This window comes from Ochlerotatus camptorhynchus, unplaced genomic scaffold (genome assembly GCF_037179485.1).
Source record: "Ochlerotatus camptorhynchus isolate MF236.1 unplaced genomic scaffold, CSIRO-AGI_Acam_v1.1 ptg000749l, whole genome shotgun sequence".
Classification (NCBI taxonomy): Eukaryota; Metazoa; Arthropoda; class Insecta; order Diptera; family Culicidae; genus Ochlerotatus; species Ochlerotatus camptorhynchus.
In genome coordinates this window covers 161,018-184,232 of record NW_027041217.1, presented here as the reverse complement: position 1 = coordinate 184,232, position 23,215 = coordinate 161,018, and the positions used below count along the sequence as shown (strand labels likewise).

Here is a 23,215-nt window from a genome sequence, read left to right as displayed (position 1 = left end):
TAACTGCCTCGTACAGCAGACCACCTATCATACTGAGGTACGGTGCGTTGCACGGCAATCGATTATCCTCATTGTTCTACTGTAGGTAGTCCAGTTCCAAAGGAATCTTGAAAGGTTTAGCATCTTTCACACCATGCTTCTCAGTGAGCTTGAAGATGCAGTTTCGTTGGTTTAACTTGAATCCACTGGAATCTCACTCGACTTCGATCCCGAAAAAGTGCTTCACGTCCCCAAGGTTGGCAGCTTCGAAGTTCTTCTGCAGCTCATGGAAAATTGCAGCAAATTCTTCGACAGTTTGGGTGACGATTCACATGTTGTCAACATACACACTTAGATTTTTTACCAAGATGGGCACCACCGAGCAGCTCGGCAATCTATTTTGCTAGGTCTCAGTGAAAAATTTGCCGAGATTCAGTTAACGGGGATTTCACCGAGATCTCGGCTAACAAACATAAATTTTGCTGAGATCTTGCTCGGTGGTGCCAATATCGGCAAAAAAAAAGCTAAGTGTGTAGATTACGATGAACGTGATTGAGTTTCCCCTACGTCAGATGTACAGACACGGATCTGTTGACTTGAACCCCATTATTCAGAACACTTCGTCGATCCGCTGGTTCCATCTTTTACATATCTGTAAAACAATTGGAGGGAAATACAGTGCAGGGAATCAAGAAAATCCTATCTTCCGATGCTTACCGACTATAAAAACACTAGTAAACAGAATCATGATCAGTGTACATCTGATTTGTGTTACACATAATGATCTGCAACAAAAACGATAATCCACTGATATGATAACAATCACTGTGTAATGTATCTCTTTTTCTTCTTCTTTTCTTCATTCCTTTATTTAACGCCGGTCTCTGTTCTGCAATCTAGTGCCAATCACCGACGGACATCGATTGCCATCCATTGACGGCAATCGAATGTGCAGGAAAGCAGCTTCCACCCCTGCGTAGAATATCGCACCCATTCAACACGCATGTGCCGGGACCAACGGCTTTACTTCTCTTCCGAAGGAAGACGTGACTAGAGATTTTTATGCCTTAGAAAAATCCCACCGACCTCGGCTGGGATTGAACTCAGACCCATTGAGGTGAGAAAGCAGTCACGCTTACCACTACACCACCAGCGCCGTCTGTGATGTATCTCAACTCTAGGAATTTGTTGTCTTCGGCAAAGTTGTTCTGGAGGTCAAATAGCCTACAATATGGGTATTTTTGGAACCAGAATGGTTTAAGAAAAACTGTCAAATACCCTAAAATATGGGTATTTTTGGAAACGGGATGACGTTTAGATGTCAAAAATTGGTTGGTTTTCGAAGAAAAAAAAAACTGTCTACACGTTATTTCGGTTCCAAAAATACCCATCTTGTAGAATATTTGAAAGTTTTTTCTGTAATCAATGCCGGTCATCGATTTCCGACATATTGTAAGGTATAGTTTTTTTTTTATAAAATCAATGGCCGCCATCATGGATTCCATATGGCGGCGGTCATCAATTTTCAACATGTACACGTCATCCATGTTTCAAAATTATCATTATGACAGTTCTTGTGGAATCGATGGCCACCATCTTGGACTTCAAAATCGATTTTCGATCTTTGTACGTCATCCCAGTTCCGAAAATACCCATATTCTATGGAGAACGTTCAGCTACGACAGTTGATGATGATGATCAGAGATTATTGCTATTTTATATGATCTCAATAGCAATTTTTCATTATGTCAAAAGTAACCGAGTCATCCCACTGCGACCTAGCAAGAAGTACAGTCGACTTGTTTCGCGCTCCGGTATTTCGGAAGTTTTCTCGGTATTCGGTTGGTTTAAATTATCAGTTTTTTCTCGCTTAGTGATTACTGGCATAGTTACCGGCTAAACAATTATCTGAAAGTGAGTTTTTCTGAGAAGAAAGTGGTTTTCGGCGTCATCGGAAAGAAAATTGTTCACTTGCAATTGGATATTCGCAAACCAATTTGCGCTTCATCGGTGCGTGATCACGCATACCTGCACACAGATCATCGTCATCGAGTGTCAGCATCTGCCTCCGCATTTATACCGGTCATCCATCATCGTGTGTCCAGCTGAGTGCCGAGCCTCATACAAGCACACCACTACAAAGATCGCCCGCACACGCGCATCGAAGGTCACCCACGCTGCGCGTCGCTCCGCTGCTGCTGTGTAATCACTCGGTGGTAGTAGTATCGCAGATAAGTTTTTTTTTTCCTGTTTCTTTCTCTCGCCCATCAGTTAAATTTAATTTTGTGTTTCTGTGTTTGTAGTTTTTCTGTTTATTGTGTCTGTGTGGTTTTAAGCATCGTTTCAGTGGTAGAGCGTTTACCGCTCCCACTAGTACGGCAAAATGGACGTCTCGTCAGAAGACGATACGGACATTTTGTCGGAAGATGACACCAGTTTGCCACTCGATGGCAAGAAAAGACGAAAACGTCCTGTCATTCATGGTTCGTCTCAGAAAAGCCCCCGATCGCGAGCCTATCCAGATGACTCGACTGGGCCATGGGTTGTCTACTTTCAGCCCAAAAACAAACCTTTGAACTTGATGCAAATTTCCACTGATCTGACGAAGCGATACTCGGCCGTGACCGAGATCACGAAGGTTAGGCATAATAAACTTCGTGTTGTCGTTTCTAACCTGAAGCAGGCTAACGAGATTGCTGCCTTCCAGCTCTTTACGATTGAGTACAGGGTTTACATACCAGCTCGTGATGTGGAGATCGAAGGTGTGGTCACCGAACCGAGTCTGACCCCCGAGATCTTGGAGAAGCAGGCGGTTGGCCGTTTCAAGAACCCCTTGCTCCCCCCGGTGAAGATACTGGATGTCCAAAAACTGGGCTCAGTATCTGTCAGCGAGGGTAAAAAGAGTTTTACCCCCACAGACTCGTTTCGCGTGACCTTTTCTGGTTCAGCCCTTCCTCAGTACATCGAGTTGGGAAAACTTCGGCTACCTGTGCGCTTGTTTGTTCCTCGGGTCATGATCTGCCAAAACTGCAAACAGTTGGGACATACGGCCTCTCACTGTGGCAGCAAGGCACGCTGTTCCAAATGCGGGGAGAAGCACGAGGATGGCGCCTGCACAGTCACGGCACCAAAATGCGTGTATTGCAAAGGATCTCCTCCTCATGGTCTCTCGTCGTGTCCGGTGTATAAACAACGCGGGGAAAAACTAGAGCGCTCTCTTAAAGAACGTTCCAGGCGGTCTTTTGCAGAAATGCTTAAGACAGCCAAGCCATCGACCAACGAAACAAATCCCTTCGCTCTTTTGTCAGATGACGAGTCTGGCTCTGACTTGGCTGAGGAGGGAGTTTCTTTCAGTTTTCCGGAAGGTTCTGCCCGGAAACGAAAACGCATCCGTTCGCGGAAAGTTGCAGATCAAGAACCCCAAATCAGCTTGCCCAAATCAAGGAGTGGTGGAAAAAAGGAGACATCTACTCCTCCTGGATTCCGCAGAACTGATTATACCCAGGATTTTCCATCTCTCCCGGGGACATCCAAAACCCCCGATGCCCCAATTTTCAGAACACAAGCCCCTTCTTCATCTGGGTTGTTCTCATTTGATAACATTGTGGACAGTATCCTCAATTACCTCGATATTTCTGATCCTCTGAAAAGCATTGTTCTGGCAATGCTTCCTACTGTGAAAACCCTCTTGAAGCAGTTGACATTGAAGTGGCCCCTCCTTGCAGCAATCATCTCCTTCGATGGATAATTTTCCAAACGAGGTCGGGGATTTGATCACTGTTCTACAGTGGAATTGTCGAAGTCTTATTCCTAAGATAGAATCGTTTAAGTTTTTGGTTCACAATAATGATTGTGATGCATTTGCTCTGTGTGAAACTTGGCTCTCTTCAGATATCGATCTTCCTTTTCATGATTTTAACATTATTCGACTGGATCGTGAGGATTCGCGTGGAGGAGGAGTACTTTTGGGGATCAAAAAGTGCCATTCCTTCTATAGAGTGAATCTTCCACAATTTCCAGGTATTGAAGTTGTCGCATGTCAGGCTTTTGTTAAAGGCAAGAGCCTTTGTATTGCTTCTGTGTATATTCCTCCCCGAGTTTCGATTAGTCAAAAACAACTTTCAGATATCTGTTCAGTTCTTCCTACTCCACGGTTGATTATGGGAGATTTTAATTCCCACGGTACAGGCTGGGGGGAACTGTATGATGACAACCGTTCTACTTTGATATATGACCTCTGTGATAACTTCAATATGACAATTCTTAACAATGGAGAAGTAACACGTCTGGCTGGTCCATCCTCAAATGGAAGTAGATTAGACCTCACACTTTGCTCTAATTCATTATCGTTGGATTGCACGTGGAATGTGATTCAGGATCCCCACGGTAGTGATCACTTGCCGATCGGCATTTCGATTGCCAGTGGGTTCAATCCGTCGGAATCCGTTAACGTCGCGTACGACCTCACCCGTTATATCGATTGGACAACGTTCAAGACCGCGATAGATGAAGCCGTGTCGTCCGTAGAAGAGCTTCCACCGTTGGAGGAATATAACTTCCTCTCCAATCTGATCTTGGACAGCGCGCTTCGAGCTCAAACTCGGCCGGTTCCAGGAACGTCTTTTCGTAGGAAACCTCCTACCCCTTGGTGGGACCAGCAATGCACTGAGGTTTATCGTAAAAAGTCCGACGCGTTTAAGCTTTTCCGGAAACGCGGAACACCCGAGTATTTCGAAGCGTACTCGACTCTTGAACACGAACTCAAGAGCCTCATCAAAGCCAAGAAACGCGGATACTGGCGGCAATTCGTGGACGGTTTATCGCGCGAAACGTCGATGAATACGCTTTGGAACACGGCGCGAAGGATGCGTAACCGGTCTTCAAACAACGAGAGCGAGGAGTACTCGGACCGGTGGATTCTCAAGTTCGCGCGAAAAGTATGTCCTGATTCCGTGCCGGCACAGATGATTCCTCGCGAAACGACGAATTCGGTAGACGAGATCAGCCAGCCTTTTTCAATGCTGGAGCTCTCACTCGCGCTCCTTTCGTGTCGCAATTCGGCTCCGGGGGCTGATAGGATCAAGTTCGACTTGTTGAAGAACCTCCCAGACGTCGCTAAGAGGCGCATGTTGAACTTGTTTTGTCAGTTCCTGGAGTTCAATATTGTTCCAGATGATTGGAGGCGAGTGAGAGTTATAGCCATTAAAAAGCCTGGAAAACCCGCGTCAGATCATAACTCGTATCGTCCCATCGCGATGTTATCGTGCATTCGAAAATTGTTGGAGAAAATGATCCTTTTTCGCCTCGACAAATGGGTTGAGACGAACCACCTACTCTCAGATACTCAATTTGGTTTCCGTAGGGGTAAGGGAACGAACGACTGTCTCGCGTTGCTTTCCACAGAAATCCAGTTGGCTTTTGCTAAAAAAGAGCAAATGGCTTCTGTGTTCTTGGATATTAAGGGGGCTTTTGATTCAGTATCGGTTGAAGTCCTTTCAGACAAACTCCACGCTTGTGGCCTTTCCTCATTAATTAATAACTTTTTGTACAATTTGCTGTCAGAGAAACATATGAGCTTTTCTCATGGAAACTCTACAGCTTCACGATTCAGCTACATGGGTCTCCCCCAGGGCTCATGTTTAAGCCCCCTTCTGTATAATTTCTACGTCAGAGAAATTGACAATTGTCTAAGGGACAACTGCACGTTGAGACAACTTGCAGATGACGGAGTAGTGTCTATGACAGGACCCAGAGAGGCCGACCTGCAAGGACCCTTACAGGATACCTTAGACAATTTGTCTACTTGGGCTATCCAGCTAGGTATCGAATTCTCCACGGAGAAAACTGAGTTGGTCGTTTTTTCTAGGAAGCATAGCCCAGCACAACCGAAGCTTCAACTTTTGGGTAAGCCGATCACTCATTCCATGTCTTTCAAATATCTTGGGGTCTGGTTCGATTCCAAATGCACCTGGAGATCCCACATTGAGTATCTGAGACGAAAATGCCAACAAAGGATCAATTTTCTCCGAACAATTACCGGAACGTGGTGGGGAGCTCATCCGCAAGATCTTCTAACGTTGTACCGGACAACGATTTTATCGGTTTTGGAGTACGGTAGTTTTTGCTTCCAGTCGGCGGCTAAAACTCACATCATCAAACTGGAACGTATCCAGTATCGTTGTCTTCGTATCGCGTTAGGATGCATGCACTCGACTCATACGATGAGTCTCGAAGTGTTGGCGGGCATGTTGCCACTATCGGATCGGTTTTCGGAATTGTCCCTCAGGCTCCTCACCCGTTGTGAAGTTATGAACCCACTGGTAATCGAAAACTTTGAGAAGCTTCTTGAGCTAAACCCTCAAACTCGTTTTATGTCATTGTACTACGTGTACATAACTCATGATGTCAGCCCTTCACAGCATAATCCCCATCGTGTATGCTTCTCCGACTTCGGCAATTCAGTTAGTTTTGATTTATCTATGACGCGGGAGATTCGTGGAATCCCAGAACATCATCGTTCCATGATTGTTCCGTCAATTTACGCTGCAAAGTTTGGCCAAGTTGATTCCGCAAGATCGTTCTTCACAGATGGATCACTAATAGAGTCGTCCGCTGGTTTTGGTATTTTTAACGAATTTCATAGCGCCTCTCGAATGCTTCATGATCCTTGTTCCGTATATGTTGCTGAACTGGCGGCAATATATTATACGCTAGAAACGATCGCCTCACTTGCACCAGATCATTATTTTATTTTTACGGATAGTCTCAGTTCTGTCGAGGCTATTCGCTCTATGAGGCCGGTAAAGCACTCCTCTTATTTTCTAATGAAAATACGAGAGCTTTTAAGTGCTTTATCTTTAAGATCTTTTGTCATCACCTTTGCATGGGTCCCATCTCATTGCTCGATTCCGGGCAATGAGATGGCTGACTCACTTGCTAAGGTGGGCGCTATGCAAGGCGATATTTACGATCGACAAATCGCCTACAATGAATTTTTCTTCATTTATCGTCAACAGTCGCTCACCAGCTGGCAAAATAAATGGAGTGAAGGAAGTTTGGGACGATGGCTTTTCTCGATCATCCCTAAGGTGTCGAAGAGTCCTTGGTTCAAGGGGTTGGATGTGGGTCGAGACTTCATTCGTTTGATGTCTCGCCTCATGTCCAATCACTATTCGTTAAACGCTCACTTGTTTCGTGTTGGGCTGGGAGACAGCAATCTCTGTGAATGTGGACAAGGTTACCAAGACGCCGATCACATCCTTTGGTCTTGTGCTGAGCATCGTGGAGTCAGATCTGAGCTGTGCGATTCCCTTCGGGCTCGAGGTAGACAACCTAATGTTCCAGTTCGGGATATTTTGGCTAGACGTGATCTGGAGTTTATGAAACTCATATATGTTTACTTTAAGAATACTAACCTTAGATTGTAAGTTTGATTAACCTTGTGTTTAGTTTGTGTATTGTGCGTGTAGGTTTTTTTTTAATGTTTGTCTTCAAGATGAATAGAAATAAGTTCATGTTTTAGGATTAATTAAATATTTGTATAATAAATCATATTTCAAACCTCCTTCTCCCTTTCCCCATCCAAAAAATTGTAAATCTCCACTAACCTCGAGACGACCGCGAGTAATCGGTTCAATTCCTTTAACTCTAGATTTAAGACATTAATTATGTATAATGAAAATGATAACTCGGCTCTGTAAAGTTTATTCGATTGAGCCTGTACAAATAAATTAATATAAAAAAAAAAAAAAGTAACCGAGAAAAATCAATTTCTGTTTTGATGATTGAAAAGTTATTCCTATTTCCAATTACTTTGGTTCGCGTACTTTGGTTCGCGTGCAAAGGGCCTTAGAAAGTTTTTTTTACAAATGCTTTTGTGCCGTTATCAAATGTTATGCCTGAATTAATGAATGGGCTCAAATTAGGGGCATTTCGGCCGACATTACATACATTTCCCATATATAGTGTAATAGCAGGAGCATCGATTGACATTGATAGCTCGACTTTGTTTATCTATCTTACTTTCGACGTAATTAAAATTTGCTCTTGATCTGTAACACAAATGATAATCGCATTAACCTTTCCAGAACTTTCCGTTGTGAGTTTTGGGTTTGACTAAATGAGAATGACCATATCTTTATCTGAATCAGTGATTTTGATTCCCTGATCCACTGCTCGAGAAAAATAAATCTATAAACTTGCCTATAAGTAAGCGCTCCCTGCCGCTTCGCCTAAACACCGGTGACTTGGGTGGATTTGCAGATGTGCGCGACTGGAGCGCAAGAATTGTTGCGTTGTCATTAGGATCTGGACAGGAAATTGAGTCCCAGTAGAATTCATTATCAAGATCCAGTTGAATTTCTTTCGGTGCCTCTGTTGTCTTGACATCATTAGGTAGTGTTACTGCTCCTATTTCAAGAATGTATTACATCGCGGCGCTTGATGATTTGCTTCACTTTCGGGTCCCACAAACGGTAGGCTTTTGTGTCTCCACCGAACCTGTGGATCTAGTGAAGTAATTCTTATATTAACCATTCTATCTTACGCGGACATGCTGCTATCTGCTTTAAGATTAAATTGTATTCCCTTCCAGTGAATGTTGGTTTCTTGTTGTTGTAATCAAATTTCCTTTTTTGTTTATTTTGCGGAAATGGTGGAGAATACATTACTTAAACGAATGTTGGTTATTAGAGACCTACCACAGCTCCCATAGGACCGCTCACCAATCAGCCAATTTACGCCAGAAGCTGGAGCTTTCTGCTTTTCAACACCTTGGTGATGTAGAGGTAGAATAAATAGCAGTACAGGATCATTTGGATAGCTCCGGCAAAAATCACAATCAGACCGTAGTGTCCCTCGGTGTAGTACCGGTAGATCCAGTTGAGAATATACAGTGCACGGTACGAACCCAAAGCGAACAGGTAATGACTGGTAATACTTTCCGCTTCTCCGATTTTGCTGACGAGGAACAACTGTGGCAAGACCGCATTCGACCGCTCCAGCGGAGTGAAGCTGGCATTGATCAGTAGGGACAGTACGAAGCACGACAGGAACTCAATACGGAACTAATCGTGATTATGGTCGTAGGTCGCCTTGAACTTGACGTACATCAAGTAGAGGGTGGAAAACGATGAGGAGCATATAGCGACTGACATAGACCACGGCGAACAGAACCTGCGACTTGCCGGAGATGGCTGCGCACGACCTCGTCTTCTATATTTTTTATCAGCAGCAGGATAGTAGCTAAAAGATGTGCCAAGTCACCGGCCAATCGTCAAAATTTCCCGTAAAATCGACAGAAAATTGAAAAAAATCCAATTTTCAGTTAAACTTGACGTGTAAACACTCTTCTTCTACAGAAGTTCTTTGGCAAGGACTTTTTTTCATGTTCAGTTTTATAATTATAATTTTCAAATGCATTACTAATGGCTCGGTTGATCGCATATGCCCAAATAGATTGCTAAATATTCACTATTATTTTGTTTTTTGACACTTGTATGAAGTGTGGTTTTTTATGTTTTTTATTTGTCTGAACCAAACAAAAGAACTTTTTGTGTTTCTGTGACGACGTTTTTTCTTCAAATGTGTTTCTTGCGAAATTATTTCTGATATAGTTTTGTAGAAGACGTTTCGACATTTCGCAGCAGTTTCAACATTTCGTTCATTCCTTAAAATTATGTTCCAATTGACATTAAACAATGTTACGTTTAATGTTTTCATAGCTTGCTCATTTGTATTAAAATACTTCCTCGTACTTCACTTGGTGTAAAATGCACTGCGATACAAACCGATTAATGTTAGGCTACAAATGTTCCTTTTATTTCAATGTGTTTTCTTTCAGGTTTCTCGGTATCTGCATGGTTTGAATAATCTTCATTCATTATTTGCTGTAACGTCCGCTTTAAAAAGTGCAAGTGTATATCGTCTTGAAAAAAGCTGGTCATACGTTTCGAAAAAAGATAAACAGCAATTTGAAAAATTGGCACACATCTTCCTTGATAATAATAACTGGGCTACCTTAAGGGAGTACCTAGAGAGTTTAAAACTTCCATGTATACCATACTTAGGTAAACTAAATTAAAAAAGCAATCAAAGCCAATATATTACATAAACAAAGTTATATATTCTAGGATTATACTTGACTGATTTGGTATATATTGAATTGGCTCATCCATATAAAAAAGGCTTGCAACCTGAACAACGACGGATCAAAATGAACAATATTTTACGTGTTATATCAAACTATCAAGGTTCAAATTACTCATCTATTCAACCAATACCAAGAACACTCAATTATCTGAACTCTGTCAGGTACATTGAAGAACTGCAAAACATTTTCGAAGATGATCAATACAAGTGAGATAAGCAACGGCTGCTTTTATGTATATATATGACAGTTTTCTTTTTTTTTTCTAGGAAATCCCTTAAATTGGAACCACTATTACCATTGCCTTTTTCTTCGGCCCATAATAGTAAAAACTCGACCTTTAAACATGTAATCTCAACAGCTGCAGATGACAACACAGGTGAGCCATCGACGTTAGCTTCCCCAAATTTGTCACCCGCAAAGTCTAGCTCTATGAGGTTTTCAACAATACCACCTACATCATCAGCAAAGTTTATCGGTCATCGAAAATGTCGTAGTTTGGGATCAAAGTGAGTACATATTTCAATAATAAAACAAGAAGAAAAAACTGTTTGCCATGATCAACAACCGTTCCACTAACGTAGATAGAAATTCCACAGGACATAAAAAATAAATAGCATTACACAAGTTCTATATCAACAATAGAAAAAGACGCATCAACCATTTGTAAACAATGGCTTTAAACGCATTTTTGTTTTTGAGAATCAAAATTCATTGACGCATGTTATGAAGAATAAAGCTATTCTTCATGGAACGTGTTCTTTTCATCACAATAGAAGCGACCAAGACGTTAAATTGTACATCACCTTTGTTTATTACCCATCCTATTCCGACCTTTCCATAACCTTCTTTGTTTCATATTGTACATGGTAATTTAATAATTATACTCACCGGACTGGTGTGAGGCTCCTCCACACGGTATTGTTTTACCAACAACGGTCTGTGGAAAACATATGCTGCTGCATCTCGACCATTCTCTGTGTTTCCGTCGACGTTTCGAGGAAATTGTTCTGGGCGACGTTGTCACTGTCACTCCAACCGATGCAGCCACTCATTGGGGTTTCATGATCCAGTGAGCAATGTCCTCGTGAAGCGCCTCCGTATGCTCGTCGGTCCATCCCAAACCTGCCGCCGTGGGTGAACATCAACGTTCCAGGCAGCCATGTGTGGGCTTGGCGTAGTCTTACCCGTCTCATGGATAGTCATCGTTACCTGCGTTAAAAAGCACTTCGCAGAAATTCAGCGCAACACAAAAAGCCTTGTGAAATCAGACTTTTTGCAACAGGCTACAACGCACATCTCCCGCGCTTACTTCTCTCAGTAAGGCTCGTGATTAATCGATGTACTGACATGCCACCCGGATACGCTTCGATTGAGATGCCAGCGACATGAACCTGCAATTCCAATTTCGATACTCACACGCGGGTCAAGAGAGGGTCCAATCGAAAAAACTGCTACCCGTTACGTGTCACACTTAAGACGGATACGGCCGCGAATCGAACCAAACTACGTCCAGCATGGTTTTGCTTTTGTAGCTGGACGCTGGGGACCACGGGATGGTCCACTAAAAGATCCGGAACATTCGTAAAAGTAAATGATCCTAGCACTACGCGGTTTTTTAGAAACCACTCATAGACACCTTATCAGAATGTATTCGGAGTTTTGTTCGGAATATGGACTCTTGAAATTACGTGATGGTCCATCGGAAGATCCGAAACACCCGTAAAAGTGTTCAATTCATGAAACTGATACTAGAGCACTCATAGACGTCTTATAACAATAAAATCAAAGTTTTGACCAGAAAATTTAAACTGAGGACCACGGGTTGGTCCACTAGAAGATCCAAAACCACTCATAGACATCTTATCACAATGAATTCGGAATTGTGTTCGGAAAATGAACTCTGGAGACTACGGGATGGCCCACCGGATTATCCGAAACATCCGTAAAAGTAGTCAATTCATGAACCTGATCATAGAGCTCCGTGTTTTTTTTTTTGTCAAATACACTCTTAAACGTTGTATCATAAATAATTCGGAGTTGTAATCGAAATATGGACCCTGAGGCTCACTTACTCATCGACCAAAAGATCCGTAACATTCGTAAAACTTGTCAATTGATGAAACTGATCATAGAGATTCCGCGGTTTTTTTTTTCGAAACCACTCATAGACATCTTATCACAATAAATTTGGAGGAATGACCAGCAAATGGACACTGGGGATCACGGGATGGTCCACTAAAAGATCCTGAACAGTTGTAAAAGTGGTCAATCCATGAAAAAGATCCTAGAGCACCGCGGTTTTTTAGAAACCACTCATAGACATCTTATCAGAATGTATTCGGAGTTGTGTTCGGAATATGGACTCTTGAGACTACGGGATGGTCCATCGGAAGATCCGAAACACCCGTAAAAGTGGGCACTTCATTAAACAGATCCTCGTGCTCCACTTTTTTTTAACCACTGCACTGTTTTCTATTGACTAGTGGTATATACATACAATGGTAACACACAAACTCTGATGACATTAAGGTAACAATGAAACAAAACACGATCACTGCAGAAAATTCCGGCATTCGAGCTCGCCCTTGAACAAAGAATATGCTTCCTGACCAGAACTGTCGAGGTTCGCGGTGAGCCAGGAACGTGCATACTCTGCCAGATGGCTACCTGTGGGCCACATCATCGTAGCGGGAAGTGAAGCGGTATTCTTATAGTCAATGGCGCCATTCACATGTTTCATTTTTACCGTCGTCCTCGTTGTCGTCATATGTGTTGAAATTTGGTTTATTGCACTGCTAATAATAATCACAGGAAGCTATTCGGGATTTACATTTGAGGAACAAGCAGCAGCAGGGAAAGCGTATTCCGGATATGAATGTGTATATGGCACTGACGGCAAAAAAAAACAGGTGATAGAAGAGGCCTACGAAAAATAATACTGGCGATATTAACAACAATTGTGTACTTACGAAAAAGATCGTAGATCCTGCCGTCCTCATTTAGCACTTAAACACTTGATTCATTATTCTGCGATTTACAGCCAATTTTGATTCACAAGACGAAAAATGGCGGGTGGAAAAAAGTGAAGCTGTATTACCAAAATTTGGCAATGGATGAGGTCAAAACCGACATCTCAGTAAATGCAATTGCTGATTTCGGTATTATCTCTATTTACTGATGGGCTCAGAGAATTACTTTGCCGAATATTTGTAAAAATAGTTTGATTGCCAATGTTTCGGTAAAATTTTTGGTTAATCTCGGAAAAAAATATGTTGGTTGCCGAAATATCAGCAAAATTATGAATTACCGTGTCGGATCAGTATTTTATTCTGTCGAGCAAGTGAATTTGTTTTAAGTGTGTATACTCAGGGAAGTCGAGAAAATTTCCAACCCGAAAAATAGACCAGACCTGGAATCGAACCCAGCCACCTCCAGCATGGTTTTGCTTTGCAGCTGTACCTTTACCGACTGAGCTAAGGGAGGCCCTTAGATATATCATCAAAATAAAATGGGAGTTTTGACCGGAAAATGAACCCTTGGAACTACGAGATGGTTCACCAGGAAGATCCGCAACATCCATAAAATGTTTCAGCTCTTGAAACTGAAACCACTCATTGGCGTCTTATCAGAATGAATTTGGAGTTATGACCAGAAAATTGACCCTAGGGACCAGTGTAAAGTGGTCTCAAAGCCGTATTTAGGTAGACAAAATATAACCGCCCAAACCATCACTTTTAGTTATATAGTGTATTGGGAAAAGTGTCTTCGTATTTTTTGGTCAATATCGTTATGTAAGTGAAATTTGGGTGGTCCTAAAATTGGTGAATTGAAGATACAAACTTTTTTTTATTATTTGAGATAGACCAATGCAATGTTTAACAAAGTTGTAGAACAATCAATTTGAAGCAACTTTGCTGAAGCCATCAAATTTTTATCTCGTATGGTTCATGAGTTATGATTATTTTAAACGAGCTGGTTAGGCTGGCCCCTAGAATATCGGCTTTCTTTAAATATATTTTTACACGTTGATTTCTCGTAAAAACTTTGATGTAAATAATTTTTTATGACGCATATATTTGCAGAAGCAATATCTCCTTTTTTTTTAAAGTAATAGCTAGTTTTTTCTTAAATATATGATTTTTTTTTAAATAAATTAAATACTTTAAACAAAAAACGCTTACACAGTTTTTTCACCAAAAATGAAAAAACGTTCTTTTAAATGGAATCAAAAGCGTAGAAATCTGTTTGCTCCATTTAGAGATATTGACATTTTTTTTTTGAAGAAAATCTCCATTAATTTTCTAATCAAAAAAGATAGCAACCTGATTGCTTCAGCAAAAATATCATCATAAGTTCTAAATGTAACCAAAACAATGTTTTTACGAGAAATGAAAAGATATTCAAAGAAATCTGTCAAAAACAAAAAAATGTCCTGCTTGTTTAAAACAATCATAACTCATGAACAATAAGAGACATAAATTTGATGTCTTTAGCAAAGCTGCTTCGAATTGATTGTTCTACAACTTTTTAGAAAATTGCATTGGTCGATCTCAAATAATAAAAAAAAAGTTTGTATTTTCAAATCACCAATTTTGTGGACCACCTAATTTCACTAACATAAAAAGATTGGCCAAAAACTATGAAGAAACTTTCCCGAAGACACTCTATACCAAAACTAACGGTTTGGGCGCAAACATTTTTGTCTCCCTAAATACGGCTTTGGGACCTAGTGCAGTGGATGGTCCTACGAAAGATCAGAAACATCCGTAAAAGAGTCAATTCATTAAACAGATCCAAGAACTCGGTACATTTTCGAAAACTCTTATAGACGTCTTAATGAATTCGGAGCTACGATCGGAAAATAGACCCTGGAGACCATGAATGCTCCTCTGAAAGATAATATACATCTCATTAGAATGGACTCGGAGTTGTGACTGAAAAATGGACCCTAGGGTCCATTGGATGGTCCTCCGGAATATCCGGAACATCAGCAGAACTCAGAAATCTGATCTCAGCAGAACTGCTCATAGACATATTTTTTCCTATTTATTATCATGTATGATTTCTATGTGGTATTAAAATATTTCATTGCTTCTAGGAAAGTGGTTCCCAGGGTTCATATTCCGGTCACAATTTCGAATTCATTCTGATAAGACCCCCAAAAGCAGAGCTACAGGATCAGTTTTATAAATTTACCACTTTTACGGATGTTCCAGATCTTCTAGTAGACCATCCCGTAGTCCCCAGCGTCCATATTCCGGTCACAACTCACGGAGCTCTAGGATCAATTTCATGAATTGACCTCTTTTACAGATGTTCCGGATCTTCCGGTGGACCATCAAGTAGTCCTCAGAGTGCAAATTCCAGTCAAAACTCAGAATTAATTACAATAAAACGTATATGAGCGGTTTCAAAAAACCACGGAGCTCTAGGATCAGTTTCATTAATTGACCACTTTTATGGAATTTTTCGACGAAATCGACTTTTTCCTTCTTGAGCATCTCCAACGTAGCAGAAGCATAGAGAGCAGATGCCAGATCCGGCCAAAACAATGGAGGAACCGTATGCTTTCGGTAGATGAGTAGAAGCCGTTTTTTGATGCATTCTTTTCTGTAATTTTCACCATTGATTGTGCCCATTGTGAAATACGAAGAACTCTTCAAGCTACAGGAGCAAATGGCTTGCCACACCAAAACCTTTTTTCAAAAATTTTCGATTTGGATGTATCACACATCATCAGGCACATCTTTCCTCTGCTCAGCGTTGAAAAATTGCGGCCAAGGAAGTGTAAAATGCGCCAGTTCGGCTTTTGAAGGAGAACGTCATACAAGTTCCGTGACCGTATTTTCGAAGAAGCTTTCTGTGAATCCGTCCTTTTGGGTGCTTTTTGCTTCTTGTAGGTTCTGATATTGTTACGTTGTTTGATATTCTGCACAGTTCCGACGCTAATGTCCAATGTTTTGGCAATTTTCCGAACGGAACACGGTTTATGCGAATTCAAAAGGCGTACTGCTGCCAGCTCCTTTTTCTGGTCCGGGGGCATTTTTTGCGCCCAGATCTCGATAAATCTTCAAGAAAACATGTTTCTCCAAACTTCTTAACAATCTTGAACACTGCAGATCTACTGCACTTCACGCTTTTTGCCAATTCTCGAAACGACAACTATTCGGAAAACCATTTGTGCAGAATTAATTTGTGAGTTGATAAGCTGATCCGACCCATCGTTCAAAATTTCTATCTTTTTTTCAGGTGTGTTGTCAAAATAAACAATATTTTTGCATAAAACAGCAAAAAAAATGTTATCTTCCATTTAATTCCACTTAATTATTTTCGGTATCCATGACAGATACGTATTTCGACTACAATGTGCAGTCTTCATCAGTGTCATTCCCACTAAAGAACTTATCAAAATCTAACACCCTTAAGTACTCATCCCTAGGTAAAAAAGTCAAGATCATAGGTATAAAAATGAAACTACAGTGTGTTGAATCGGAACCTACCTAACTAATAAAAACCAAAGATTTAAGTAAACTAAAGGAAAAAAATCTATACAACTCTCTAATAAGGGAAATCCCAAAGGCTTGGTAGCCATCATAATGAAGTAATTAAATTGGGTTGTTAGCGGAATGCTTAAATAAAACAGCAAAAAAAAGGTTATCTTCCATTTAATTCCACTTAATTAATTTCGGTATCCATGACCGATACGTATTTCGACTACAATGTGCAATGTGTCATTCCCACTAAATAACTTAACAAAATCTAACACCCTTAAGTACTCATCCCTAGGTAAAAAAGTCAAGATCATAGGTATAAAAATGAAACTACAATGCACACTGGGGGCAAAATCGAAACAATGTGATAAAATTCAATAACTTCGGTGCTCGCTGGAACAAGAGACTAAAAATAGTCAATTCTTCCGCTAGGCGGTGCTAGTGAGCATTCGAAGTGTATATGTTTGTGCTGCTGTATCTCAAGATCCTGACTATTTAGACGAATGATTTCTTCGGCAAAGTTGATCAGGAGGTCAAGGACTATTGGATGATGGACAGAACAATTCGGAATTCCTCCGCTAGGTGGCGCTAAACATTCGAAGTTTGCGCTGCTGTATCTCAAGATCCTGACTATTTAGACGGATGATTTTTTCGGCAAAGTTGATCAGGCGGTCAAGGACTGTTGGATGATGGACAGAACAATTCAGAATTCCTCCACTAGATGGCGCTAGTGATTATTGAAAGTGAATATATTTGTGCTGCTGTATCTCAAGATCCTGAATATTTAGACGGATGATTTCTTCGGCAAAGTTGATCAGGAGGTCAAGGACTGTTGGATGATGGACAGAACAATTCGGAATTCCTCCGCTAGTTAGTGCTATATATGATCTTCTCTGGCTATTACGTCCCAACTGTAACTTAACGCCTGCTCTCAACTTAGTGCTCTAGATGCACTTCCACAGTTGTTAATTGAAAGCTTTCCAAGCCTGTTCGATTTTTACATGTGTATATTGTGTGGCAAGTACAATAATATACTATGCCCAGGGAAGTCGAGAAATTTTCCAATCTGAAATCCTAGACCAACCGGGATTCGAAACCAGCCACCTCCAGCATGGTTTGCTTTATAGTCGCAGGCTCTACCGACCGAGCTTATGGAGGCCCCCTGATCTATGAATGTAATCAAACTAAAATGCGAGATGGTAGCCTAATTAATAAGTTTTGAGGCCAATTTGGTGAACCTAGAACGTCTTAAACATATCGAATTCAAACGTAAATAATGTGCATGATATGTTTAACCCTGTTTGGAGATGTTTTAATACAAAGGGCTTTGAATCAGTGAACCTGGATGAGAATTTGATCTGATCTCAACGACAATTTGGAGAACCGTGAGTATCTTATACACCTCAAAATCAACTATAAACGAACAGCAGAAACTGTATAAACGTGTTTCGGAAAGTTTTGTCGGTGAGATCATCGTGCAGATTTTAGTTGATCCAGTAGATCAAATAATCTGACCTCTAGAACAATTTGAAGAACATAGAACTTCTAATACACCTTAAATTGATGTTGTTTGGAGATGTTTAGTTGCAAAGGACCTTGTATCAGTTATGGTTGATCAGGTAATTTATTTGATCTGAGCTCAAGACAATTTGGAGAACCTTGATTAAAAATCAAAATAAATCAAAAACGATCCGCAGAAACTTTATGAACATGTCTTTGTAGGTTTTGCTGAGGACATCGTGCAGTTCATGGTTGAGCCAGTAGATCAAATAATCTGAACTCCAATGCAACTTGGAGAACCTAGAACATCTCATACACCATCAATTACAACGAAAATGATATGCATTATAGTCATGGACCTGGGTGCATAAACTTGCAATAATTATAAAAAATTGCCAAAAAAAATTTCATTCTGTTAAAAAATGTCAAAATTAAGCGGAAAATATGAACCTCACTGTTTAAAACTTCTTTTGAATTTTCAACATTCTTATATGGTGAACGTCACATATCCGTAGAAACAGTGAAAACATATTACTCTTTCTGCGAAAATGTATAGTTACGTCACCTTGTCTCCGGCTTCCAAAACACATTTTTATCACGAAGAGAGTGTTTTCTGGTGTATCTTAGGGTATAGATTATGAATATGATGAAAAGTGAAAATTGACCATTGTGGCGTTTACGTCACGGCAGTAAGGGCCTTGTACCGGTTATGACTGACCTGGTACATTATTTGATCTGAGATCAAGGACAATTTGGTGTACCTTGAGCATCATATATATATATCAAACTGATCTAAATAGTCAGGATCTTGAGATACAGCAGCACAAATATATTCACTTCACACAAATATATTCAGAGGCCTACGAAAAATAATACTGGCGATATTAACAACAATTGTGTACTTACGAAAAAGATCGTAGATCCTGCCGTCCTCATTTAGCACTTAAACACTTGATTCATTATTCTGCGATTTACAGCCAATTTTGATTCACAAGACGAAAAATGGCGGGTGGAAAAAAGTGAAGCTGTATTACCAAAATTTGGCAATGGATGAGGTCAAAACCGACATCTCAGTAAATGCAATTGCTGATTTCGGTATTATCTATATTTACTGATGGGCTCAGAGAATTACTTTGCCGAATATTTGTAAAAATAGTTTGATTGCCAATGTTTCGGTAAAATTTTTGGTTAATCTCGGAAAAAAATATGTTGGTTGCCGAAATATCAGCAAAATTATGAATTACCGTGTCGGATCAGTATTTTATTCTGTCGAGCATGTGAATTTGTTTTAAGTGTGTATACTCAGGGAAGTCGAGAAAATTTCCAACCCGAAAAATAGACCAGACCTGGAATCGAACCCAGCCACCTCCAGCATGGTTTTGCTTTGCAGCTGTACCTTTACCGACTGAGCTAAGGGAGGCCCTTAGATATATCATCAAAATAAAATGGGAGTTTTGACCGGAAAATGAACCCTTGGGACTACGAGATGGTTCACCAGGAAGATCCGCAACATCCATAAAATGTTTCAGCTCTTGAAACTGAAACCACTCATTGGCGTCTTATCAGAATGAATTTGGAGTTATTACCAGAAAATTGACCCTAGGGACCAGTGTAAAGTGGTCTCAAAGCCGTATTTAGGTAGACAAAATATAACCGCCCAAACCATCACTTTTAGTTATATAGTGTATTGGGAAAAGTGTCTTCGTATTTTTTGGTCAATATTGTTATGTAAGTGAAATTTGGGTGGTCCTAAAATTGGTGAATTGAAGATACAAACTTTTTTTATTATTTGAGATAGACCAATGCAATGTTTAACAAAGTTGTAGAACAATCAATTTGAAGCAACTTTGCTGAAGCCATCAAATTTTTATCTCGTATGGTTCATGAGTTATGATTATTTTAAACGAGCTGGTTAGGCTGGCCCCTAGAATATCGGCTTTCTTTAAATATATTTTTACACGTTGATTTCTCGTAAAAACTTTGATGTAAATAATTTTAGAACTTTTTATGACGCATATATTTGCAGAAGCAATATCTCCTTTTTTTTTAAAGTAATAGCTAGTTTTTTCTTAAATATATGATTTTTTTTTAAATAAATTAAATACTTTAAACAAAAAACGCTTACACAGTTGTTATATATTTTAGAGAAAATATGCAAGTTAAACATTTAAGTTTTATTATTATTTCTGAATAGTTTAGGCATGACTCAGTGGCTGTTAACTTATTTATTTCTAAAATTATAAGTTTTTTACGCATTAACCAAAGTAAAAATATCAACAAAATTTATTTTATGTCCGATGGAGCCGCGTCACAGAACAAGAACCGGAAAAATTTTGCTAGCCTTTGTAAATTTAAATCAAAGTATGGAATTGAAGCCGAATGGCATTTCTTTGCAACATCACATGGGAAAGGTCCTTGTGACGCTATTAGAGGTACAATAAAACGTATGGCTACTAGAGCAAGTTTGGCCAAAGAACGTGAACATCCAATAAAAAATGCAAGAGAGCTTTATAATTGGACAAATAATCGAAAAGAAGAAGAATTAACAAAATTATCATTTAGTTTTGCCACAACAGAGGAATACGAATGTATGGCTTCACACCTCAACGAGCAATATAATAATGCAAAAATAATTCAAGGAACTCAAAAGTTTCATTCTTGCATTCCTGTATCAGAAAATAAAATTAAAGCCAAACGATACTCAAACTGTAATGATAATGATGCCAAAATATTCGATGTATTTAAGAAGTGATGTAAATAAAAAAGAAAGTAAGTGTATTACAATGAAAATAAATTATGTATCATTTGTCCATAAGGTTTTCGAATAAAAGAAAAGTAAAAAAGAGCAGATAAATGTATTTTGTGGATTTAAGTTGAGATTTTAAAATAAAACAGTAGTCGGGATTCGCTATTACAAATTGTAATAGCGAACCCCGACTACTTTTCCGATAGGGCCTGTGTAGAAAAGCGCTTATAAAATAAACATTTTAATACATTGCAAAAACGGCTTGCTTGATTGCTATGGTGTCTTCGGAAAAGTTGTGCAAAATTAAAATGCAATTCTTGAAAAAATATACACGGTTAAAAAAAATGTGTTTTCAATGAAAATGTAAAAATCGTGAAATATTCAAAAAAACCATAACTTTTTTAACATAACATAACCAAACTTTGCCAGTTAGTAGCAAACATTATGAGCTTCAATGAGGCTTAAAACGAAAATTTTCAAAAATGTACTTTTTGATAAATTAACTTTTTTAATAATAAATATAATTTTTTTCATTGATACAAACGAATTTTTTTACAGTGTATATTTTTTACACAATTGCCAAAATAATATCTACAACTTTGCTCTAGACCCCAAATCAATCGAACAAAGCGTTTCGGCAATATATATTTTTAAACTCATTAGTACTATTTTTACACAGGCCCTTTTCAAAAAGTAGTCGTAATTCAATATGAAAAACTGAGAGCACAAAATGGTGCCTTTACTTAAAAGGAACAACTGTGCAAAGTTACAGCGTAATTGGAAATGATCGGTCAGGATCGATTTGCGAACCTTCGTGGAATGCCTCAAAAGCTGAAAATATTTCAACTTAATATATTGGCTAACGGAAGATATGTACATGCTAGCAAAGTTGAAACAAGCGGAAGATCATAGAAATCTAGCGTATTTTTAATCTTATGTTTACCATATGATATACAGTAGTGTAAAACTATTGAAGCATACCATTTTAAAACTTGAAATCTAAGCATTCCATTGGGGTTATCTACATTACAAATCGATCAAATTTTTTGATAGTCACATGAAAAAATACTAAAAAATTACGATTTTTCAAAACTAAATCATGTCGCAATAAAAAAAAACCCACCTCGGTTCGCTCAACTGTTCATAAGAAAATAAAGTACAATCCTAGTGCTAACTTTCAGCGAAGGTTACGTCTGCACTTCCTTGCTCTACCTCGAGAACGCACCAATTGAACAACTCTGAAGAAAGAAACGAGTTACATGAAATAATGGAATATGTAGCAGACTTAAACGAAGATTTTGTTGAAAATTTCGATTTCGAGACCACAGTTTCTGATAACGTTAATGAAAATATGATTTTTATGCTTCTTATGCTTCATGAAACTTTTATTAAATCTTTTCCATGTGCATTGAAAAAAAAAATTATATTTCCATAAATACTGATGAAGACGTACTTTACCCTACTGAACATAATTTCAAAAATTTCACTGAAGAGTTATGAGTTATAAAATGCTATCGCACACATCAAGGGTAACAAAAAAATAGTTTTAAAGACCGACATATTTTGGCCACCTATTTGTATGGAACCTTCCCATAGTGGGGAGGTATCCACAAAATGAAGTCTTGCAAATCACATTAAAATTAAAGAACATTCCATTTCTGCTGTGTTCCGCATATGCTGCAACAATATTATAACATCAATAAGTATGGTAATTTCTACCCGGACATAGTATATCTTGAAGTTAACAACAATGGTTGGTTCTAAACGGTACGACCTTATTCGAACGATAATGGGAATAGGATTCACATATCCTACTAGAACCTTTTCTGATTTGGTTAGGCTAGTTTTTTTGGGAACCAGTCAGATTTCGTATGGTGAACGTTCTTAACCACCCACTGTTCGTATGGTTGGGTCTTCGAAAACCTTAATCTATATGGTCAACACTTTATCTAGGTGTGATTCGATTAAAGTTGACTGAATCATTTTCATTATGGTTTTCACAGGAAGATAAACCATATTCAATATGGTAATCGTATGGTTGTGATTTATGTATGGCCTGCATTACAACCGCTTAAAAAGGAAAGAAAAAAAAATTAAAAAAATCTTCACCAATTAATCTACTTAACTACTAGTTGTTAATATTTTGTTGCCCAGTGTTTGAACAACCAAACAAAACAAAAACAAAATAATAATAAAAAACTTTTTACTAGTTGCAAGAAGTTGCACCACTATAGCCCTCACAACCCTATCAGGGGAGTGGGCAAAGCCGCACGCAAAATTTTATAACAAAAGGGCGGCAATGGGCTATAGCATATATATAGCTATTTTCATATATAGAAGACTGCACGG

At 39.3% G+C, this 23,215-nt stretch overlaps 1 protein-coding gene and 1 pseudogene across 3 annotated transcripts in view; one reads left to right on the top strand and one right to left on the bottom strand.

Moving 5' to 3' along the window:
* RalGPS (Ral GEF with PH domain and SH3 binding motif) overlaps window positions 1–23,215 on the top strand; it is a 156,688-nt gene that overhangs the window by 88,018 nt on the left and 45,455 nt on the right. For 2 of the 3 annotated variants that reach the window (XM_065238291.1, XM_065238292.1), the window contains exons 5-7: window positions 9,821–10,046; window positions 10,110–10,335; window positions 10,396–10,635. In XM_065238291.1, the coding sequence (XP_065094363.1) occupies window positions 9,821–10,046; window positions 10,110–10,335; window positions 10,396–10,635 (692 nt within the window). Of the gene's footprint in view, window positions 1–9,820; window positions 10,047–10,109; window positions 10,336–10,395; window positions 13,015–23,215 lie in introns of those variants that run through there. The other variant, XM_065238293.1, reaches the window with a different exon arrangement.
* Window positions 8,685–9,253, bottom strand: LOC135714878 (ER lumen protein-retaining receptor-like; annotated as a pseudogene).